The sequence below is a fragment of the Zonotrichia leucophrys genome, chromosome 5 (assembly GCF_028769735.1).
Source record: "Zonotrichia leucophrys gambelii isolate GWCS_2022_RI chromosome 5, RI_Zleu_2.0, whole genome shotgun sequence".
NCBI classification, from domain to species: Eukaryota; Metazoa; Chordata; class Aves; order Passeriformes; family Passerellidae; genus Zonotrichia; species Zonotrichia leucophrys.
Window position 1 is genome coordinate 47,192,316 of NC_088175.1, and position 21,539 is coordinate 47,213,854.

Consider the following 21,539-nt stretch of genomic DNA (forward strand, 5'->3'; position numbering starts at 1 on the left):
GAGCCCAATTGTGGAATTCCTTCTTAACTTTGCGCCTCCGTGAGGCTGAGTCCCTCACATAGACCGGGCTCAAATGTTACCAAATTCCGTATTTCCCATTAAAAACATTCACCTAACTACAATATAGTTGGCCCAGCTGAGGCTGAAAAATTGTAAATACGCATCAAAATATTAGTCGGATAATGTAAATTTGGATTTACACATTGGTTTCCCACGAAGATGGGGAAAACCTGCACGTTTTAAGGCGTTTATTTGGAACCCTTTAGACGCTTTTGAGACGCCGTGAGGACAGGCGCCGCCTGAGGGAGCCGTGACCCACAGCCCAGGGAGCTTTTCCTAGGTAAACCTGCTCCATTTACCGCTGGGTGCGTGTACGCACAGCCACCCAGCACCGCCTTTCGGGGATCCATAGGTGTAGATACACCAATTCCTAGGGACGGGAGTGTGACGGGGTTAGAGCGAGCAGGCACCGCCCTCGCACCGCCCCGGGGCCGGCCCCGGCCCGCTCCGCCCCGTTCCCGAGCACGTCCGGGTCGGGCTGTGCCGTGAGGGGAAGTGCGCGCGGCGGCCCCGGCCCGGCGAGTGGCGGCTCCGGCAGCGCTGTCGCCAAGATGTCGCGGGGCTCCATCGAGATCCCTCTCCGGGACACCGACGAGGCGAGTCGGGCGCGGGGAGGGAGGGCGATCCGTGCCGGGGCGCGGGCGGCCGCCTCTGCCGCCCGTGGTTGTGGTTGTGGTTGTGCCCCGGGCTCGGGGCGCGGGTGTCGCTCGCAGCCCCCGTGGCGGGGTCGCAGGTGCGTGTCCGGCCACGGTCGCGCCGCGCTTTGCTGTGTCAGGGGCTCTTGGTGCTCCTCAAGCAGCACAAAGACACAGTCAGGGCAGAGGACCTTCTCTATAAACTTATTTCACCGTGGAGCTAAAAACTTAGTTTAACTTTTCTTTATTTAAGGTACGCTGTCACAAGCCAAGGTTAGGTTCAGGAGAAGTGTGTGGAGATTAGCAGCGTGTAACAAAGTTTGACGTTAAATCATTCCATGGCAGATACTAAGTTAATAGTGTAGTTAAATAAGGTGTTGCAACATAATGCTTACGGGTTGAAGAATATTCTCTGTGAATATCTGTATCCCTACTCTTCTGTATACATACACATATCATACATATATGCATACATATATACATGTCCACCGAGACGTATATGCACAAATATATATACAGAAACAAATTTCTGTATGCCTGCCATTGAGGTTTTAAGTTTCACAAAATTACTTTATTCTGTAGTGTTTACATGTTTAAGGGCATTTTCTTCTGTGACAGAAATTTCTGTCTGAGATGCCAACATGAATTGTGATCTTGGTGCTGCTGTTCAGGCTAGGGCTACTTGGATCCCAAAGTTCTGAATTAATCACTAGGGAATGCAATAAAATACCCCTCTACTCACCCCTGCTCTGTTTTACTTCCATGTTCATTTGCTGTGTTGGTAATATTTATTTCTCATTCATAACTATTTTAGTTGCTGGATAATGGCTTTTCGTTATCTGTCAAACAGGAGGTGCTATGCAAGATGAACTAAAATGAGTAAAAGTTAAGCAGAAGTATTTTTGCTGGTATTCTAAAGTCTTGTATAGTCAAAACTAGAAGGTTTTATAAACTGGATGCTCTTAATTCAGCCTACAGAGGAGTCCCAGCATTGGTAATCAGAGTACAACAACTTCTTTCTTGCTGTAAAATTAACTTGTAACTCAGATGACTAATTATTAAAGGCAGCGTAGCTGAGTAAGGTGAACTCACAAGCAGTTAAATTGTGTTCCCAAATATCCTATCTGGGGAGTACCCATTCCTTTTTCCTCATTTTATAATATCAGAAGATTAGATAAACATGGGAGACTAATACTCACAAAAAAATGCCTGAATGATGAAGAGTTCTTGATGTCATTTGCTGGTCATATCTACAGTTGTGAATATTCAGAAATTCAGCTGCTTCAGTAGTCTCTTAATTTCCTAGGGCATAAAGAGGATTTTACAAAATTTCAGGAATCTGAGTCTTAGGTATTGATTTTCTGACACGAGATGACTTGGAAGATTTTGTCTCTGAGCTAGATCTCTATATTACCTGTAGGCAGAGTTTTGGAAAGTCAGCAGTGTGCAGTCAAGTTGGTTATTAGCTGATTCTGAGCATGAGGTCCATAGTGAAAGAAGTTGAATTAGGATCTCTGCTTGTTCTCCCTCACTTGTATCCCAAACATTGGTTTGTCTTTTCTCTGAAGAGAGGCCGTTGCTTTTATCTTGTACAGAATACAATATGTTATCTCTCCTTCCTTTGTCCATAACCTTGTTTAAACACAAATGCTTATTTATGTTTTGTGCTCTGACAGGTCCAGTTTCCTTTGAGCTCAGTGACAGACAATGTTTTTAATGCTTTGTGAAAAGATGATCTGTGTTGTTTGGTTCTAGGTTATTGAGCTTGACTTCGATCAGTTGCCCGAGGGTGATGAAGTTATAAGTATTCTGAAACAGGAGCACACCCAGCTGCACATATGGATTGCCCTAGCGGTCAGTATGGACACAAATTGTATATTTAAGTATTGTATTCACATAATCAAATCATGATTTCCAGTTCCATACTCTAGGACTGAGTTCCAAACAGGTACTTTATGGGGTTTTTCAGTCTTTGATTCTAGGTCAGATGTTTCTGATTGACATATGCATATTAGGATGTTAATTTAATCTCTTTTTCATGAAACAGTGCCTGTTGAGGGTTGCTTTCTATGTTTTCCCCCCCTCAATCCATAATTTTCCTGGTTTGTGCCTTTGATTATGTGCTTCATAAAAAAGGAGGGGGCAGTATCTACACTGTGGAAAGTATGGTTAAATGTCAAAATGTCCAAGAGGAAGACCAGTGGATTCTTCACTTATAAGTAGCTCAAAAAGCTGTGTTTTAAGGTGGTGAGGCACTGGCACAGGTTGCCCTTAGAAGTTGTGGATACCCCATCCCTGGAAGTGTTCAAGGGCAGGTTGGATGGGCCTTTGATCATCAGGAGAGTGTCCCTGCCCATGGCAGGACGGTTGGAACAAGGTTATCTACAAAGTCCTTTCCATACCAGGCCATCCAATGATTCTAGGACAGAAAAATATTTAGCATTATCAGAAAACCTTTCTCTGATGATACCTACATTTATTTCTGCTTTATCCCTACATCCTAGAAAAAGAGTCTGTGATACCTAAAGCATCAGCTTGGTGTGTTCTGTACTCACTGGGGTGGTGGTGTCTGCTCAAACTGTGTTTTGTAGCTGGAGTACTACAAGCAAGGCAAAACAGAAGACTTTGTGAAGCTGCTGGAGGCCGCCCGCATCGATGGCAACCTGGACTACAGAGACCACGAGAAGGACCAGATGACATGCCTGGACACCCTGGCAGCCTACTATGTACAGCAGGCTCGGAAGGAGAAGAACAAAGACAACAAGAAGGAGCTCATCACCCAGGCCACCCTGCTGTACACTATGGCTGACAAAATCATCATGTACGATCAGGTAAAACTGATATCTGATCCAAAAAACGCTTTTGTAAATTAGTGATTGTAAAGAAAAGAAGTATTGGTTCACTAAAGGAAAGCTAGAAACTGCTCAGGCTTTGAAGTCACACATAAGTAAAACTTGTACCTGAAATATATGTGGTGCCACCAGGAATAATTCTGTCTAGCCTGGCACACCTGATAGAACTGCTTCAGTCAGCTTTGGAGATTGGGAAGGAAGAATTGGTATTCTCTTGCTTAATGAATGTAAGAGAAGTAATTTAATAGTTAATCTTTCACATAGTCCAAACTTCATATTTTACAAAGATAAATGTATTGCAAATTCTTTCTCTTGTCTAGAATCACTTGTTGGGTAGAGCCTGCTTTTGCCTGCTTGAAGGTGATAAGATGGACCAAGCTGATGCACAGTTCCACTTCGTGCTCAACCAGTCTCCAAATAATATCCCTGCCCTACTCGGTATGAGTTTATGGATATTTGTAAAAACCTGCTCTTTGACTGAGTTTTGGAATGAATTATGTGCTTAAGAGAGTGTGTGTAGATAATGTGATTGAGACACACATGGCAGAGACTAATTCAAATTTAGGAAGTACACATAGGTGGAAGAGCTAGGAAAAATGCAGTGCTAACTGGCATCTTCTGAGACCCATGGGCATCCATCCAGTCCAGCTATTTATGCTTCCCTGGTGGTGGCAGTGAAGCTGGACACTCTGTTAAAGGTGAAGTTACCACTTGTGAGGGGTCAACAGACTGTACACTTGTAAGTTGTTTGCTAGCCTCAGTAAGTATCTTTCCTCTGGACCAATAAGGAATTAAGTTTCTGCAGAAAAATATGAAAATGTGAATTTAATGTGTTTTCATGTTTGCTTTGTTCATACACTTGACATCATCAAATGTAAGAAAAATTGTCATCTGAATTTTCTGTTAGTTTTAACTGTAACTTTTGAAAATGGGCACAGCACAAGTTAACCAAATAATACATGAATTTCTGGTTTATAATCTTTGTTTTATTCCTGCTATGTTCTAACAGGTAAGGCATGCATTTCTTTCAACAAGAAGGATTATAGAGGAGCCCTTGCCTACTACAAGAAAGCACTGCGTACCAATCCAGGCTGCCCAGGTAAGACAGTATTTGCTTCTGGAGGTATTTGCTGTGCTTGCAAACTAACTCAGGTCTTCCTAATTCAAATTCAAAGGGCATTTTTGTGGTCTATATCTGTCAAAAGAACACCAGCCCTCATTATAGAAGGATTTAGGCATTTACTCTTGCAGAATTTCTTTATCAGTAAGCTCTTGGAATAAGGCTTCAGAAATAACAGTAGTGAAACAAGACATAAGATGCAAAAGTCTGCTTAGAGTGTATGAGGTGAGTTTTCCTGGTTTTATATTATTTTCTTTATGCAGAAGTCTGGGAAAGTGATTTTAATGGCTGTAAAAGTGATACATGGCATTTAGATACATTAATTTGAGGTATTTACATTAGGGTCATAAATACTTGAAAGTCTCTTGAGAGATGTGATAGACTTTGCCATAACCTGTCTGAGAAAAGGTTTATTGCAAAGTTAATGTGTGTTCAGTGGTCTGCTTTACCATAAGATTGATTGCTACAAAAATCTTAGTTTTCAACAAACATCTTTCCTTTGCTCCCCTTTTTCTACCAGACATAGGTTTGAAACTGCTGTTTATAAATTCTCTACTCTTTTATCAGAAGTAGTCTGAAAGAGCATATGATGTGAATTTTCTGTATTAGCCCATCTGTACTTGGTCATGGAAGCTGGAGGATGATAAACAGCATGTGAATCAGTTGATCATTTGAGGAGAAATGCCAGCTAACTTGTTTATTCATCTGTGTTTTCTGAAGACCTGCTAGTTTGGGCTGAACTTAACTTGCCTAAGAAATGTCCAGCCCTTCCATCGGGCAATTTTTTAATGCTTTTCTCTATTATTTTTTAATACATTCCCATAAAAGTAATTTTTTATTTGTTTGGCATTGGAGTCTGTGGAAGACAGAACAGTGTTCTGGGGTTTATCAAGAAATAAAGTCTTACTAATATTTTCAAGTTCATTTTGTGGCTGGCCAAGTATGGGCTGCTGCCTTAAAAAACCAGCAAATTGTTAGATGGCTTTACAGCCTTTAAGGAACTATGAAAAACTCTGCTCCAGGTTGTGAAAAAAAAAGGCACAAAGTTGAAACTTTGGGATTGTGAGTGGTGTCCTGTTGTTCTCTAGCCGAGGTTCGCTTGGGAATGGGTCACTGCTTCGTGAAGCTGAACAAGCTGGAGAAAGCTCGCCTGGCCTTCAGCAGGGCTCTGGAGCTCAATTCCAAGTGTGTCGGGGCCTTGGTTGGACTGGCTGTTCTGGAACTCAATAATAAGGAGGTGGGTCTGGCTTAGCAGGAATCCATGCTCAGTTCACTTTCTTTTAGCTAAAAAAATCAAATTTTCCATCCTTTCAAAGATAGTCCGGTTTTGAAATGGGTAATAACTTCTGTGGTTGAATAATTTTAAATCTGTGCTACAATTGAATGATATTATAGGTATGTGCTTGTGATGTGAGCAGCACATTCTGAATAGCTTTCTTCTGTTGCTAAAAGTCTTCAATTCTGTTATTTATTGAAGGGTTAGGTACAGAAAAACAGTGCTAGGTTAACTGTTTCATTTAAAATAATAAAACTCCATGGTGAGATATGTGAAGGAAAGTCAAGGTAAAAGACATATTCCCAGGAGGTTAGAACAAGGTTTATGGAGGTTTAGGAGTTAAGCACAAATTTTCAAACAAATTTCAAAGTTACATTCAGGCATGCATGCTGCATGGTAAACCGAAGAGTAGGCAAGAAGAAATTTTAACTGGGCTGATAAAAGTACAATTAAGTAGTGATCCACCTTTCTAGGTATTGTATCACTAGAAAAATACATGCAAATATAGCTTAGTTGGAATCATAACCTCCTTAGCAGGAATAACCATCTCAGATATCTTATTACTGGAGGATGAGACCCTTGAGTGTTTTTTAAAAAAATTGTATTGTTACATAATTGTATGTGGCTAAAATTTAGTGTGCTGCTTTCTATAGTTCAATATAACTATACTATTCTATAGAGCTATACCACTTCTTTCTATAGAAAGATCTTTTGTTAGCAGAGAATATCTGAAAATTTCTTGGTTTTCTACTTTGTGAGGGGAAAAAAACCCCTGTTATTATTTCCATGAAGAAACTAAAAAAGAGAGAGTGTAAGAGGTTTATTCATAAAACTACAGAAAGAACCAAAAATACTCTAAAGTCAAATTTTAATAAATTTCACAGATGAGAAATAGATAATATTTGGTATCTTTACCTTTTCCTGAAGATCTTTTGACTGAAGTCCAGGGATGAGCTCACTCACCTGAAGATTCAAAAAGCTGTGATTAAAAGCTGAGCCACTCAAAGATGTTTTGTGTTCTTTCTAAGAAATAGATCACCTGTGTTTTACTTCAAACTGTTCTCACAATTTTGTAGTAAAAGTTAGTGTAACATTGAAGAGTTGACACTCTGGGGAAAAGAACCTCTCTGAATATCAAATTAATTGGTATCTTTTTTGTGCTTAGATATTTCCAATATTTCTTCCTCCTAGAAGGTGTTATGATGTCAGATCAGGGTTGAGATCACACTGTGCTCTCGTTGAGGTCTGTCTGATCTGTTTTTCTTAAATGAAAGCACTTAGAGCTTTGGGACCTCTACCCATCTACTGGATTGGGTTCCTGAGTTGGACATGAGACTCAAGGTATTGGAAAACTTGGGCAAATGCACAGTGGGATTATAAACCACATTAACATTTGAAAATGAAGGCAGGAAATATTCAATATCTCCTTATCCAGGTGTATTGTTATTCTAGGTTTGAAAAGATTGCACCTGTTCAAACTGAAATTGATTTTTTGGCTGCTTTCATGTTATGTTTTGACCTCTTAAAACTTAATCTGTTCAAAACCACAGCTTTCTTCTCATCATTATTACAAAGTAAAGCACAGCTGTTAGATGATGCCTTGATAGCATTTTTGGTGTTTCTCTTCAGAAATAAGTACACATTAAGCTGACATGCTTGTGATAGAGATTTCATAGTTATCCTAAATAAAGAGCAATTATTTTATCAGTTGTGGATTTGAACTTGTAGGTAAATCACATTTTTACCTGTGGGAAGCTTTCTTTAAGGTGTAAAGCTTCTTTAGAAAAGAGTAAGTTGATGCAGTAATATTTCTATTTAAACACCTCAAACTCACACTGATTTTAAAATGAGATCTAAAGATGTTGTTTGGAATTTGAACATGAAAATATCTTCATTCCACTGTTGAATGAATTGTGTAAAACATTGAAACCTAAACCAAACAGGCATTGGGGAAACTGAACAGTAGAGGGAGCAGAAGGAAAGCTGTCAGACTGTGAGTGTGACATGTCAAAGGACATCAACACTATGTCTTTTGGGTTTTGTTGCCTTTTTTTTTTCTTGGAAAGTCCTGCTGTGCTCTTTTCCATTCCTGTGTGGTACCTTCATTTCCCATTTTCCATCCTGTATGCTTCAGGAAGAAAAGCCTGTAGCTGAATTTACTTTTTTTTTTTTTTTTTGTGAGCTCAGTATGGTGTTGTCAAAAATCCTGAGCAGCCTAGACTGAAGAATGGTTTTGAAGATGGTAATAAGATACAGATACTGAGGTGCTGCTGATACCTGTCAATGTTTCATTTAGGCTGATTCCATCAAGAATGGTGTTCAACTCCTCTCTAGGGCTTACACAATTGATCCCAGCAATCCAATGGTGTTGAATCACTTGGCTAATCACTTCTTTTTCAAGAAGGTAAGAGATCACTGAAATTTTACAGTTAAATGCTTGATAACCTCTTAACAATAAGAATTTTGGTGTTAGATTCAAATACATTTCATCAGGTGACTAATATCTGTTGATCTAGATAAAGAAGTGTGAGGTTTTTGGCCTGAATTTTGTATGAACTTTTCTCAAGAAAACCAGGAAAGGTACATGTACTTAAATCAAAATCAACTTTGTGTCTTGAAGGGGTTTTGGGTTTTTGATGTTTGGAATTGGATTTTTGGTTGGTTGAGGTTTTTGTTGGTTTGTTTTTCCCCCTCCCCACTCTTTCATGCTTTAAAACATGAAATAGAGAAAAGATTAGTAACAGCTAAAACTAAATCTAAATTGTTATTTAGTCAGTGCTGTGACTAAAGCTTTGTCATGTTTTCCAGCTATCCATGTTTAAATCATAAAATCACTTGACCATAAATAAAGTGAAGACTTCCAAATTACATTTAACTTCTTTTTTTCTTTTTGTCAGGACTATGGTAAAGTACAACACTTGGCTCTTCATGCTTTCCATAACACAGAAGTGGAAGCAATGCAGGCAGAGAGCTGTTACCAGCTGGCAAGGTCTTTCCATGTACAGGTAGGGCAGTTTTATAAGTCCCCTTTGAGTATACATTTTTTAGAAGTCTCTGTTATAAAAGTTCATGCAAAGGTTGCCTGTAAAAACACTGACAGTTCTTCCTTTAATTCCTTTTAATTAGGAAGATTATGATCAAGCTTTCCAGTATTATTACCAGGCCACTCAGTTTGCCTCATCTTCTTTTGTACTTCCGTTTTTTGGATTGGGTCAAATGTACATTTATCGAGGGGACAAAGAGAATGCTTCACAATGCTTTGAAAAAGTCTTGAAAGCCTACCCTAACAATTATGAAACTATGAAAATCCTTGGATCTCTTTATGCAGCTTCAGAAGACCAGGAGAAACGAGACATTGCAAAGGTGAGTTTTCCTTCCACCAGCATCGTGTTCATTTGCAAGAGTAGAACTTGGAAATCAGATTGTTCCTTAAGTTGAATAAAACTCAGGGTTAGGTGGTTGTAGATGTGGAATATTTCATATGGCTCTCATGAGGGGTTTTCCTGTCTGTGAAGAGTCACAACTTCTGGGTAGAAGTGAGACTCCCCTGGGCTCTGGGTAAAGCATGTCCAGGAATTTAGAGAAGCTCCAGCCACATGTCTCTATTTGGTACGTCAAAAGGGCAGAATTCTTTCCATATATATATAAAATTGTCTGAAGATGGGAAGCTAGCTCATGATTTTCTAAAGGGAGCAAATCAGCTGGTGATTTCTAGAAAGCACTTGTCCTGTCTGGGCTTATCTGGAAGGACAGTGATGCTTTTTTTTAAAATGAAAGGTATTTTAAATCTAATGTTGGGTAGATAAATGCAAGAAATGTTAGACATTTCTCTAGTTTTTTATGTTGGTGTAATAGCCTTTGTTTCTCTAAGACTTGAAGTAGGTGTTCTGTTCTACAGAAGAATAGAATAATGAAGGAAGAAAACTAATGCAGATTTATTACAGATATTTAGGATGCTTGCTTCTGCAGTATGGTATATCTTTCTAGTGTTAAGGTGAATGCCTTCACTCTTTCTTTTATTTCCATTTTTTAAGCAGGCTGTGTGTCTTTGAAGTGTCATAATTCTCTTCTGTTTTTCAGGGGCATTTAAAGAAAGTCACTGAACAATATCCTGATGATGTAGAGGCATGGATTGAGCTAGCCCAAATTCTAGAACAGACTGATATACAGGTATTATTAATACTCACTTGGTGAATTGTGTGTGCTTTTCATAAGAGCATGTAGAGCTCATTCTCTTCTTTCTTTCATCCACTTTGTGTTTCTTTCCAAAGGGTGCTCTGTCAGCCTATGGCACAGCCACACGCATTCTGCAGGAGAAAGTTCAGGCTGATGTCCCTCCAGAGATCCTGAATAACGTGGGTGCCCTGCACTTCAGGCTGGGAAACCTGGGAGAGGCAAAGGTATGCAGTTACTCACAGTTTGAATGGTGTTTCTTGGTCACACTGAGGTTTTTCTTTGAGGACATTCTGGAGTGCTTCATTGCTCTTTTCTTTCTGTGCTTCAGAAATACTTCCTGGCGTCGCTGGATCGTGCCAAAGCAGAGGCTGAGCATGATGAACATTACTACAATGCCATCTCTGTGACAACATCCTACAACCTTGCCAGGCTCTACGAGGCCATGTGTGAATTTCATGAAGCTGAAAAGCTCTATAAAAACATTTTGAGAGAACATCCAAATTACGTTGATTGTAAGAAACATTTGGTATTTCAGTTCTGCAGCCATCCTTATAATGCCAAAAACCTTCTGGTTGACAGTGTCCTCTGTTCTCCTTCTGTCTGTCTTCCCTTGTTTTCACAGTAGCATTGGGGCTGAGTAGCCTGTGCTATTTGCCACAAGCTGCAGCATTCATCATGCCCCAGCCTCATCTGCAGCCTTTTCTCTGCTTGTTTTCCGTTATCATCTGCAGATACCCTTCCCAAAGCTTGTGGAGATGGGAGAGCTATTTAAAGTGGAGGGAGGAGAATTATGTAACTGATGGATCCTTATTTCTTTGCAGTTTTTCAGTTGTCTTTAACTTATTAAGGCAGTTTAATACATTCATAATACTTTAACTATTCAAAACCTGCAGTTTCTCTCTGGCCATCATGGGTGCAAGTTCCACTTCATATTTCTTGTTGTGAATAGAATATGAAAGGTATCTTAGTGTTTGCTGTCCTTAGCTGATCAAGAGAAAGATTGCTTTTGAAATTGATGCGTGGACAATATTTTCTTTGTACAAGATGACTTTAACCTGTTCTCTGATCTTTATTTTATTTTCTATCTCTATTTTCAGGCTACTTGCGCTTGGGAGCTATGGCCAGAGATAAAGGGAATTTTTATGAGGCTTCTGATTGGTTTAAAGAAGCACTTCAGATCAATCAGGTTTGTACCCCTATAAGTGTTTAACATTAAAACACTCTGAATAATAAGTTAACTTAAAATTTAATTTTCCTCTTTTTGTGTTTTTAATTTGTTTAAACTAGAGGAAGGAGAGCTGCCAGATCTGCTGTCTTGTGTTTTGTTTGGGGTTCTTTTGAATATGGAATTATGTTTAGGAAGAGTAACACTTTATGCTTGAAAAAGAACCCTTGCAAAGGAAAAGAGTGCTTTTGTAACTTAGAATTAATTTTTATTTAGGATCATCCAGATGCCTGGTCTCTGATTGGCAATCTTCACTTGGCTAAACAAGAGTGGGGTCCAGGACAGAAGAAATTTGAAAGAATATTGAAGCAGCCCTCCACACAAAATGATACTTATTCCATGCTGGCTCTTGGCAATGTCTGGTTGCAGACTCTCCATCAACCCACAAGAGACAGAGAAAAGGTAATGGGCATCTCTCTGCCCTGTGTGTGGGTTTGTTTGTTTATTTTTGTATGTTGTTAGCTATTCAGAGCCTCTTCTTGATGTCTGTTTGGCATCTTCTAGCTCATAAAACCTCTGGGTAGATCTTTTAATACCCTGCTTTAGAAGTGAGTGATGAATTGGGGCATTTCTCTCTGCAGGAGAAGCGTCACCAAGACCGTGCATTAGCCATCTACAAGCAAGTCCTCAGAAATGACCCAAAGAATTTGTATGCTGCCAATGGCATAGGTGAATATCAGACTCTAGTTTTGCTTCAGAGGTGATCATATTCTTAAGTTTTGTGCTTTAACAGAGAATTGTTTTTTCAGGGCCTGAGCACCGTAGAGTGGAGCCCAGGAAATGGTGGCTATGTCAGTTTTTGAAGGGGCACTTTATTGCAGTATATTGAATTTTCTGTGCTAGGAGTGCACAGTGCATGAAGCTGGAAGCTCACACTGTCCATATTCCTCTCCCCTCAGGAGCTGTCTTGGCACACAAAGGATATTTCCGTGAAGCTCGTGATGTTTTTGCCCAAGTGAGAGAGGCCACGGCAGACATCAGCGATGTGTGGCTGAATTTGGCACACATCTACGTGGAGCAGAAGCAGTACATCAGTGCTGTGCAGATGGTAACATCTCCACCTTGAACTACCTCCTGTCTTGGCTCACATAACTTCTAGATGTCTGTCTGTTGTCAGGGCAGCTGGGAAAGTTTCTGAGCAGTGTTTTAACAAGTTCTAGGCCTATTTCTAGCAAGCTGTTGGCTGTCAAGTCTAGATTTAATAACAGACTGCCAAATGTGGGTAGGGGGTAACAAAGCACTTACCATATTTTATAGTTTTTTTTGGTAGCAGGGTTAGAATTTTGGTTGTGGAATAAATTATTTGCCAGAGTGGTTTCAGTCAGTGTAGTTATACTGTATGTGATTTACATGCAGATATTTCCAAAGTAAGTAAATACAATTTACTTTGTAAAAATTTAAAAGTTTTTCTTTTAAATAGCAACAATTCCCATTTTTTTTCTTATAAATGACCACATGAATACTTTAAGAGTTATCTTAAAAGCTGACTGGGCTGTAATTTCACTCACTACAGTTAAAATCACAAAATAATTCATGTTGAAAGCAAGCTGTTGAGGTCAGCTAGTTTAACCTGACCTGCCCAAGCAAGTAAATGTTCAAGTGTCAGCTTGTTCTGAGTAAATTGACTCAACTAGTTGATGAAAAGCATACAAATAAGCTTAAAAGCACAGCATATGTTGAACAGGACAGAAACTAAGAACAAACTTGTGTCATTTAAGATGCATGCCTATTGAGGCTCAAAGACACTTCATTCAGAGCTATTCTGAAGCTTTTTGTGATGCTTAATAAAGAAGTGTTTACTGGCCTTTCTTACATGCTCAGGAGCTCAGTAGTCATTGTCCTGCAGTGAGCTATTGTTAGCAAGCTTTGGCAACACAGTCACATTGACTCTGTTGTGCTTGAATGGGGTCTGTTGTTTTTTAAGCACTTGGACTATTTTTATTGACAAAAAGCCTAATGAAAATCTCATTTTAGCAATTGCTTAAGCAGTGAATTACAGTGGGGAAGTGGGTATCACTTTCATCTATCGATTTAGGAGAAAAAATATTTTATAAATTTGCTAATTTATTTAAGAAAAGGTGTTATTAGAAATGTGTTTGTTTACTGAAGTGTTTTATTGTTCCGTGGGTTTTGCTATGCAGTCACAGTGTGAAATACATTATATTGGACTCAAAGGGAGACAAATTGAAATTGCTAGCCCAGCTTACTGCAGCCACAATAATTATCCTACTGAGTTCTCTACCCTAAAGCATACAAATCTGAAGCAGGCTTGAGCTAAACACAGAATCTTGGATGCTGAAGGTGCTCCCAACACAGTGAGATCCAAGAGTAACAACCTCAGGTGTTGCAGTTCAGGGCAATTTTTCTGTACTTGAGCTGCAAATAAAACTTACTATATATTCCTTCCTATTTTGGAGGCTTAGAGAACCCTATGAAGGGTTCCTTGAGAAAAGAGTATGTCAAACAGAAGGTGCTTTTTACTAAAAATGATAACATTTGCTATCTTTTAAGCCTTTAATTCTAGACCCACAGAAGTTATAGTAACAAGCCATCTTTTACACTTTAGATAAACTGATATCCCTTGGCATGGGTAAGTTCCTCAGCTGGGTGGACAGAGCAAAGTTGAGATATGTAGAAAGTTTGATTTTTTTTTTTTAACTAATTACATCAGATATATAGAATTAGTATATAGATTCACTTCAATTTGTAAAATATCTTATGAATAAAGAAAATAGATTGTTTATTCCCCCCATATACTGTGGAGAATATTTGAGTGATCTTAAAATGAGTCATGTTGGTTGGACTTTGTTGCAGTAAATGCTACTTTAGAAAGTATTCTTTTGTACTTAAGACCTACAGAGCCTTCTGGGCTGCAGCCACTTTCTAGAAAAAATCAGGTACTTGCTATGGAATAGGAGAATGTTCTGATCACTGAAAGGGAGGCACCCATGTAGCAACACACTTCTTTAAAAAACAAAAGGCATATTAGCAGTAATGTTTTTTGGGATTAGAAACATTTACTAGAGTTAGCTAACCAAAATAACAAACCACTGTTGACTCTTACTTTGATTTTTTTTCTTTTATTTCAGTATGAAAACTGCCTCAGAAAGTTCTATAAGCATCAGAACACTGAAGTGTTGTTATATTTGGCCCGGGCACTGTTCAAATGTGGCAAATTACAGGAATGCAAACAAACTTTGTTAAAGGTATGGATCTAGAACATCATGGATCACAGAATAAAATTACTCTTAGTTGATGTGTATTTGTGTTTCTTTAAATTTGGTGGTCTGGGAGTTGAAATGATGGTGTTTATTCTCTTTATGTCATTTCTGTATCACGTTGTAGCTTCTCATAAAAACGTGGGTTTTTTTCCAGGCCAGGCATGTGGCTCCAAGTGATACAGTCCTCATGTTTAATGTGGCTTTAGTGCTGCAAAGACTTGCTACCTCTGTCCTGAAAGATGAAAAAAGCAATCTGAAGGAAGTCCTTAATGCTGTGAAAGAGCTGGAGCTTGCCCACAGGTAAAAATTACTTGTTTTTAATCCTTATAATCCATGTTGTTGTCCCCTTACAGTGTACTTGCAGTATTGAGCACAAATCTGGTTACAAGAGCAATCATCTTCTGCAAGGCACTGTGTAATTCTAGAGTTTCTAACAGGAAAACAGAATATTGGGCCTGACAAAACTGTGTGTTCAGATTTTGCTCCAGAAGCAGTTTTGTTTGACCAGGTCCCAATATGTGTTTCTCAAAGTTTTGTTATTGCTGTGACCAAGATGCTCTTCTTCCCAGGAATGTACAGTTGAAAAGATGTTGATAATTATTCTACAACTTGAATACTGTTTTATGACTTCTTTCAAAGCAAACTGTAAGGCTTAAAAGCAAATCTGTTTATCTTATATAAGTATAATTAATGACTAGCAGTCCCTAAAGACTAATTTCACCCTCCTTTTGGTAAGTAAAACCCAAATACTGTCACAGTTTAAGAACAGAAACAGTTTCTTAAGTGCATTTGAGATATTTTAATTCTGTTTAAAAAACAATAATAGAAAATTTTGTGCAGACAGCAGTGTGATTAATCTGATCCAGTTGTCACTATCCTTGAGCAGAGCTTTTGTCACCATCCTTGAACAGAGCTTTCAACCATTTATCCTTCTCCTAGATGTAGCTGGTGCATGATTTGTGCATTCCTAGCTCTGCTGTTACATTGAGGATAGAAGTTCTGACTTAAATTTAATTAGAAGCTTGTTATTTATTGTCTTGAAGAAGTTGCATGAATTTATTTTTGTCTATTAACTACAATTTTTGGAACATATTCTCCATAGTCTAGACCTCAAGCAAGGAATTTTTATATTCATGTACCCAAGAATTTGAGTCTAGCACAAAACCACTTCATTTGGAATGTGTCTGAGGGTATATGGGAAGAAACTGTGGCAATCTTGAAAGTTAAAAGTAATTTTCTTTTTAATTTGAGAAACTTTTCAAAGCACTGATCATCATATCTTAGTTGGAAGTTTGCTGTATTCCCAAGGGCCTCTCCACTAGGTCAAGGAGGCTGTTCTGAAAGGATTTTTGATAAACAAGTTTCCCTTCCTTCTTATGCTGAATTCCGGCATGTAATCTGTGACAGATAAATCAATCTTTCGGGTCAGCAGTGTTCTTACTGGTAGGAGCCAGCAAATGAAATTTCAGAACTCTTTTTAGAATGTTTCCTCTCCAGAGTAGTTTTAGAATGCTTTAGATTTGAGTATTCTGAATGCACTTTTTAACTGTTAAAAGGTGCTGTATTAAAAGATGTTGGCACAGAAGAAATTGGTGGGATTTCCTCATCTGTTGAGTTCTACAGGTTTGTAATTCAGGAGTAAATGGTTTGTTTTAAGGCAAAATTGCAGTAAATATGTAAGTAATGCTATCTTTGCTTACTTTGGTTTCTTGTGATTTCCTCCAGGTACTTCAGTTACTTGAGTAAAGTAGGTGATAAGATGAGATTTGACTTGGCACTTGCTGCTACAGAAGCCAGGTAAAAAAATAAAACAAAAACAACCCACAAAGAAGTCTTTCATTCAGATTCTAAGGGGAATATTTTTGTCCAGTTTTTGGGGGGGGGGTTTTAAGTATTAAAACTATATTCCACAATTTCAGCTGTCATTTTGTTAGAACAATAGAAACACAAGTGCAGGGTCACTCCCTACTACTGTTTCATTCTTTTCCCAAGTTTCACTTTTGCACATTCTTGTAAGATTTCCACAGCCCCATACAAATACCATGTGTTGGCCATCCTGCACTGAATGGGTATTATTGAAGCGCTTTGTGGAGAGAAGAAAATTTCAATATTAAAAAAATGTCATTTTGGCATCAGCTAACAGGGGGTTGAAAGCACCTTGCTTTTAATGCTTTGTGTGACTTGGACACTTTATGCAACCTTAACTCTCACACTATTGGGGTTTTTAAAGCTTGAATTTTGCCCTACCTTTCCAAAAAGATTTTTTAGGTTGTTGTGATTAAATACAGGTTTTTATTAACTATTCTTTTGAAGCTCCCCAAATTGGTTGGGATTTTTCCTTTTATGTTCATGTGTGGGTTTTCTGTATATGAATTGGCTATGTTTGAAGTGTGAATCAATATGTTCTGAAATGATCCAATGGAACATAAATTAGCTTACTAAAAATGCTTTCATTTACTCAAAAATCTGCCCTGCTCTTCTTTGTGCTATTTCAAGTAGCTGGATTTTTAGTTCATTGAGGATATGAATGTAGTGTTTGATGCAGGCACTTTATAAAAGCATTTCTTTTTGTGTTTGCCACCTTGCCTTACCTGAGAACCTTGGATTTTGCAGGCAGTGCTCTGACTTACTGAGCCAGGCCCAGTATCATGTGGCTCGGGCACGCAAGCAGGATGAGGAGGAGAGGGAGCTGCGTGCCAAGCAGGAGCAGGAGAAGGAGCTGCTTCGCCAGAAACTGCTCAAAGAACAGGTTTCATTCCACTGAATTCTGTATATTGCATTTTATAAGTGTGCACACTAACAATATGTGCTCCTGCTGCTCTGGGGTGGTACCTAGGAGCTGTTTTTCTTAGTCATAGGAAGTGCCAGCTGAAAATATTGCAGCTAACAGGTGATGCTCTTTCTTTCCCATAGCCTCAGAAATATTTAGTTGTATAATGAAATAAAATAGACGTGCCAGAAGTTCTGCCATCAGCCTTTTACCTATTCTACCGTGGGCTTTTTTGTAGAAAACTTTTTGTAAAAAACTTTTTTTTTGTCATGTGCATCTTCTGCAGTGACACAGAGCATCAAAAAGCAATTTTCCAGTCTCCTGACAGCAAGTCATTTCTGTGCCTGCTGTTATAATCACCGTGGGGTGCAAATGCAGTGGTAATGGTTGGCTTCCTTGGTGTTTCAGGAAGAGAAGCGCCTGAGAGAAAAAGAAGAGCAGAAGAAACTTCTGGAACAAAGAGCTCAATATGTGGAGAAGACCAAGAATATTCTGATGTTCACTGGAGAAGTAGAAGGATCAAAGGAGAAAAAACGTGGTGGCGGTGGAGGCAGGGTAGAACAGAATGTTTTAATCTCTTTTTTTGTTTTCTATTTCTTTTAAACCTCCTTAATTTTCCCCTTCTGATATGTAGTCTCTTGTAGGAGCACAGGTTTTTGGTTTCAAACTCTTAGGTTCTGCTGGGTAAAATTGCACAGGTTTAATACTAAAATGTCAAAATTGGAAGGTAATACTTAAAAGTTCTGAGTGTGGTGGCATCACTAAAATGTATTCAGTTGTTAAAATAGCAGAAGATTATCTTATGTGCCAATTCTGAATCAGTTTCTAAATTATACCTCTCTGGTGCCAACTTTGCCATAGTCTCTAGAAGGTCTGTATTTTCATTTCTTCCAGAACATATTCAGCTAAATTTCCATTTTGAAGTGTTTCCTGGGAGCTTTGTAACTGGGATGTGAATAATAGGTTGTGTTATCTGTGTTTCTTACAGCGTTCCAAAAAAGGAGCAGGGGAGTTTGATGAGTTTGTCAATGATGACAGTGATGAAGATCTGCCCATCTCTAGAAAGAAAAAGAAGAGGAAGGGCAGTGGCAGTGAACAGGATGGGGAAGAAGAGGAGGGTGAGAGAAAAAAGAAGAAGAGGAGAAGGTAGCTGATACTTTAATTAATTAATGTTTAATTAATGTCAATTTAATATTAGACTTCCCTGAGCAATAGTAGGGTTTTTAAGTAAATTCTCTGCAGTCTTTTGCAACAGTTTAAAAACAAACTCTTATCAAGATGTCACATGATTTTTTTTTTTACTAACACATTACACTTTATAAGACTTAAACAAAGTCTTATAAGACTTTCTGCCAAGACAATCTACCAGAGAAGTAGGAGTAACACTTGAAGAACTAGACATTTCTTGAGATTGGTATTTTTGTGGTTTTTAAGGATTTTTTTCAATATTATGCTTTATGCCATATAAAATGTGTTTCTGTTCAAGACCCCAGAAGGCAGAAGAGGGGAGTGATGATGAGGAACACGAAAACGGCCCGCGGCCTAAGAAGCGACGTCCACCCAAAGCAGAGAAGAAGAAAGCTGTAAGTTAAACCCTGGATAACTGCATCACTCTCTAAATATGTATTTGGAGTTCAGCATTACCCTAGTCAAGAGAGATTTATTAGTGTTGAAAATTGCAGCAAAATCTCCTGAAGCCAACTGCTCTTAGAGCTTATTTTTATCCTCCTCCCATGTTGCTATTGCTGCTTCAAGGATGAAAAGGATATTTCCAAAGCCATCTAGAACTAAGTGATAGTAAATGGAAAATTTTTTAAGGGCTTGTCTGGTTTTCTGAATGTGTTTCTACATTTGGGCCCTGTGCCACATGAACAAGCAACTCTTTGTTTTCCCCCTATACAGCCCAAACCAGAGCGTCTGCCTCCTTCAATGAAAGGAAAGATCAAATCAAAAGCCATCATTTCATCAAGTGATGATTCTTCTGATGAGGACAAACTCAAAATTGCTGATGATGGGTAAGAACCTTAATTAACTTTGTATGAACTTAGAGTTTCAATGCATGCCTTCAAGAGAAAATGCAGTGTTAATGAGATAACATAAAGATAATGAGAAGTTTTTCATTGTACTCGCAACATCCCTTCCCAGTTCAAATTAATTCCACTCATTTTTTCTAAAACTGGTGTGAAAAATTCATGTATTTTATGATTGGCTTTTCACAAATATTAAAATTAATACTATATGTGTTGTGTTAGAAAGTTATGCTGTATTAATTCTCTGAAGTAGTGTGTTAAATATAGTTTTAGGTTAGAAAAAATGTTGAAATAGAAACTATACTATGTAGGATACTTTAAAGAAAGGACTTGCAGGACGATGCAGTCACAGAACACCTAAATCTTTCAGAGAAAAAGAATTTATTGCCTCTTATCAGAAGAAATTAACTTCTTCCCTCCTCGAAGGCTCTGTTAGGATTCAGAGGAAGAAGTTGACACCGACCAGACAGAATCCTGTGTTTGAATGGAATTTATGCATCATGTATGAAGTGCATGAATATGGAACAGGCTGTTGCTTTTAAGAGTTAATCCTTTGTTAGCAGGGGTCCTTTTTCAGGCTCATGATGCCCAGAAAAAGGTTCCCAGACGTCCATAACTCTTTGTCTCTGTTGTCTCATATTGTCCTGATTCAAATTGTCCAAATTATTATTCCTCTAACTGTATTACTATTTTTATAACCATTTTATTACTATTAAGCTTTTAAAATTTTAAAAACAAATTATAGGCATTGTTCACAACTAGCATTACCCAAACCCTGCTGACTTGCTTTTTATGTATCAGCTAAAGGGAGCACCTTTTAATACCATTTTTTCCCTCTGCTATTCCCCACAGGCACGCTAGGAATAGCAACAGCGATTCTGAGGAGGGCGAGCAGCAGCACAGCAAACGCATTGTTTCCGACAGCGATTCCGATAACAGGAACAAGTCGGGCAGCGAGGCCGGCAGCCCCCGCAGGTCCAGCGCCCGCGCCTCCGAGGAGGAGTCTGACAGCGACCGGTCCCCGAGGAAGAGGCGGCGCTCGGAGTCGGAGCAGTCGGACAATGAGTCCGTGCAGTCGGGGAGGAGCCGCGGCTCCGGCGGCTCCGAGAACGAATCGCGGCCGGCTTCGCGCAGCGCCGAGTCCGAGCGGGACTCCGAGAGGGGCTCTGACCACGAGGGGTCTGCCAGGGCTTCTGGCAACGAGTCCGAGCCTGAGGCGTCCAATGATGAGGGCTCTGAAGGGGGCTCGGATGACAGCGATTAGAGCTGAATTACAGACCCTATTTTTAAAAAGTTCATGTAAATACATCTCAGTTACAGGGAAGATAGAATTTTTATATTTCAAAACTGTGATTTAAAGAACCTTAATGTTTTAGTAAACTGTTGTGAGACCTTCTTGTGATTCTTTCTATTAGTTACCGATGGATGTTTCTCTGAGTTGGCTTATGGTGTATTTTTAAATTTAAACCACTGTAGGTGCACAGAATCTCTGTCCTGTAGTCAGCACACCGAGGATGGAATGCATGTAAAAACTATGGAACATAAAATCTCCTTAGGTGGTTCAGTGTGGCTGAAACTTTGTTGTGTGATTAAAGATGCATAGATGGATCTTAAAATCCTACGAGATGCAACAAAGAGCTATGGATATTTATCTTTTTCCTCACTCAGAGTAAAGGTCAGTAGGGAAGTTTTTCTTACTTTCTATTAAAGAATAAATGTGCCACAATGCAGTTCTTTTATGTTTTCAAGGGTTTGTTCTTTTGCTTCTGTTTTTGTGTTAAATCAGTTGAAAATGTGCAGATCTTAGAGAAATTTTATAAACTAGTGATGCAGATTTAGATGAAATATTTAAATTGGCTGGTAAAGACATTTGGGAGAACTCTGTATTACTTGAGAAAGGTAAAGCTGCAAGTGTCACAATAAAATGTTCTTGCTTATTTGCTTGGAGTGATTTATTTTACTCCTTAGAAGGTATAAGCAGTATACCTGAAAAAGTTGAATTTGAAATCTCTTTGGAGGAAGTGGTCCTCCCTGTATTTCAAGTACATGGCTTTGGAACTAAGTCCTTTCATGTAATGTGTTCAGGAATAATAATGAAAAATTGCTGTGCTGTAGACTAAATTGGATTTCTCTCTGTGGTTCTGAAAAGGAAATGTTTTCCTCTTTTTCACTGG

General features: G+C 38.8%; 1 protein-coding gene across 1 annotated transcript; it reads left to right on the plus strand.

Annotated features, from left to right (window-relative positions):
* Positions 1-525: 525 nt before the first annotated feature.
* Positions 526-21,306, plus strand: CTR9 (CTR9 homolog, Paf1/RNA polymerase II complex component). The gene is made up of 25 exons (XM_064715124.1): positions 526-656; positions 2,451-2,549; positions 3,287-3,526; positions 3,868-3,985; positions 4,557-4,646; positions 5,756-5,904; positions 8,240-8,347; positions 8,841-8,948; positions 9,070-9,306; positions 10,024-10,113; positions 10,215-10,343; positions 10,448-10,631; positions 11,217-11,305; positions 11,561-11,746; positions 11,926-12,013; positions 12,244-12,392; positions 14,434-14,550; positions 14,720-14,865; positions 16,291-16,362; positions 17,179-17,314; positions 17,744-17,890; positions 18,324-18,481; positions 18,822-18,918; positions 19,238-19,350; positions 20,218-21,306. The coding sequence occupies exons 1-25, from the start codon at positions 612-614 to the stop codon at positions 20,627-20,629; spliced, it is 3,507 nt and encodes a 1,168-aa protein (XP_064571194.1). The 5' UTR covers positions 526-611; the 3' UTR covers positions 20,630-21,306.
* The last annotated feature ends 233 nt before the right edge of the window (positions 21,307-21,539 follow it).

Bases quoted from the DNA above. Each gene is read 5' to 3' on its own strand.
- CTR9 (XM_064715124.1), top strand. From the start codon at position 612: ATGTCGCGGGGCTCCATCGAGATCCCTCTCCGGGACACCGACGAG. The intron at 657-2,450 runs GCGAGTCGGGCG...GTTTGGTTCTAG, and splicing joins CTCTCCGGGACACCGACGAG to GTTATTGAGCTTGACTTCGA. The intron at 16,363-17,178 runs GTAAAAAAATAA...TGGATTTTGCAG, and splicing joins CTTGCTGCTACAGAAGCCAG to GCAGTGCTCTGACTTACTGA.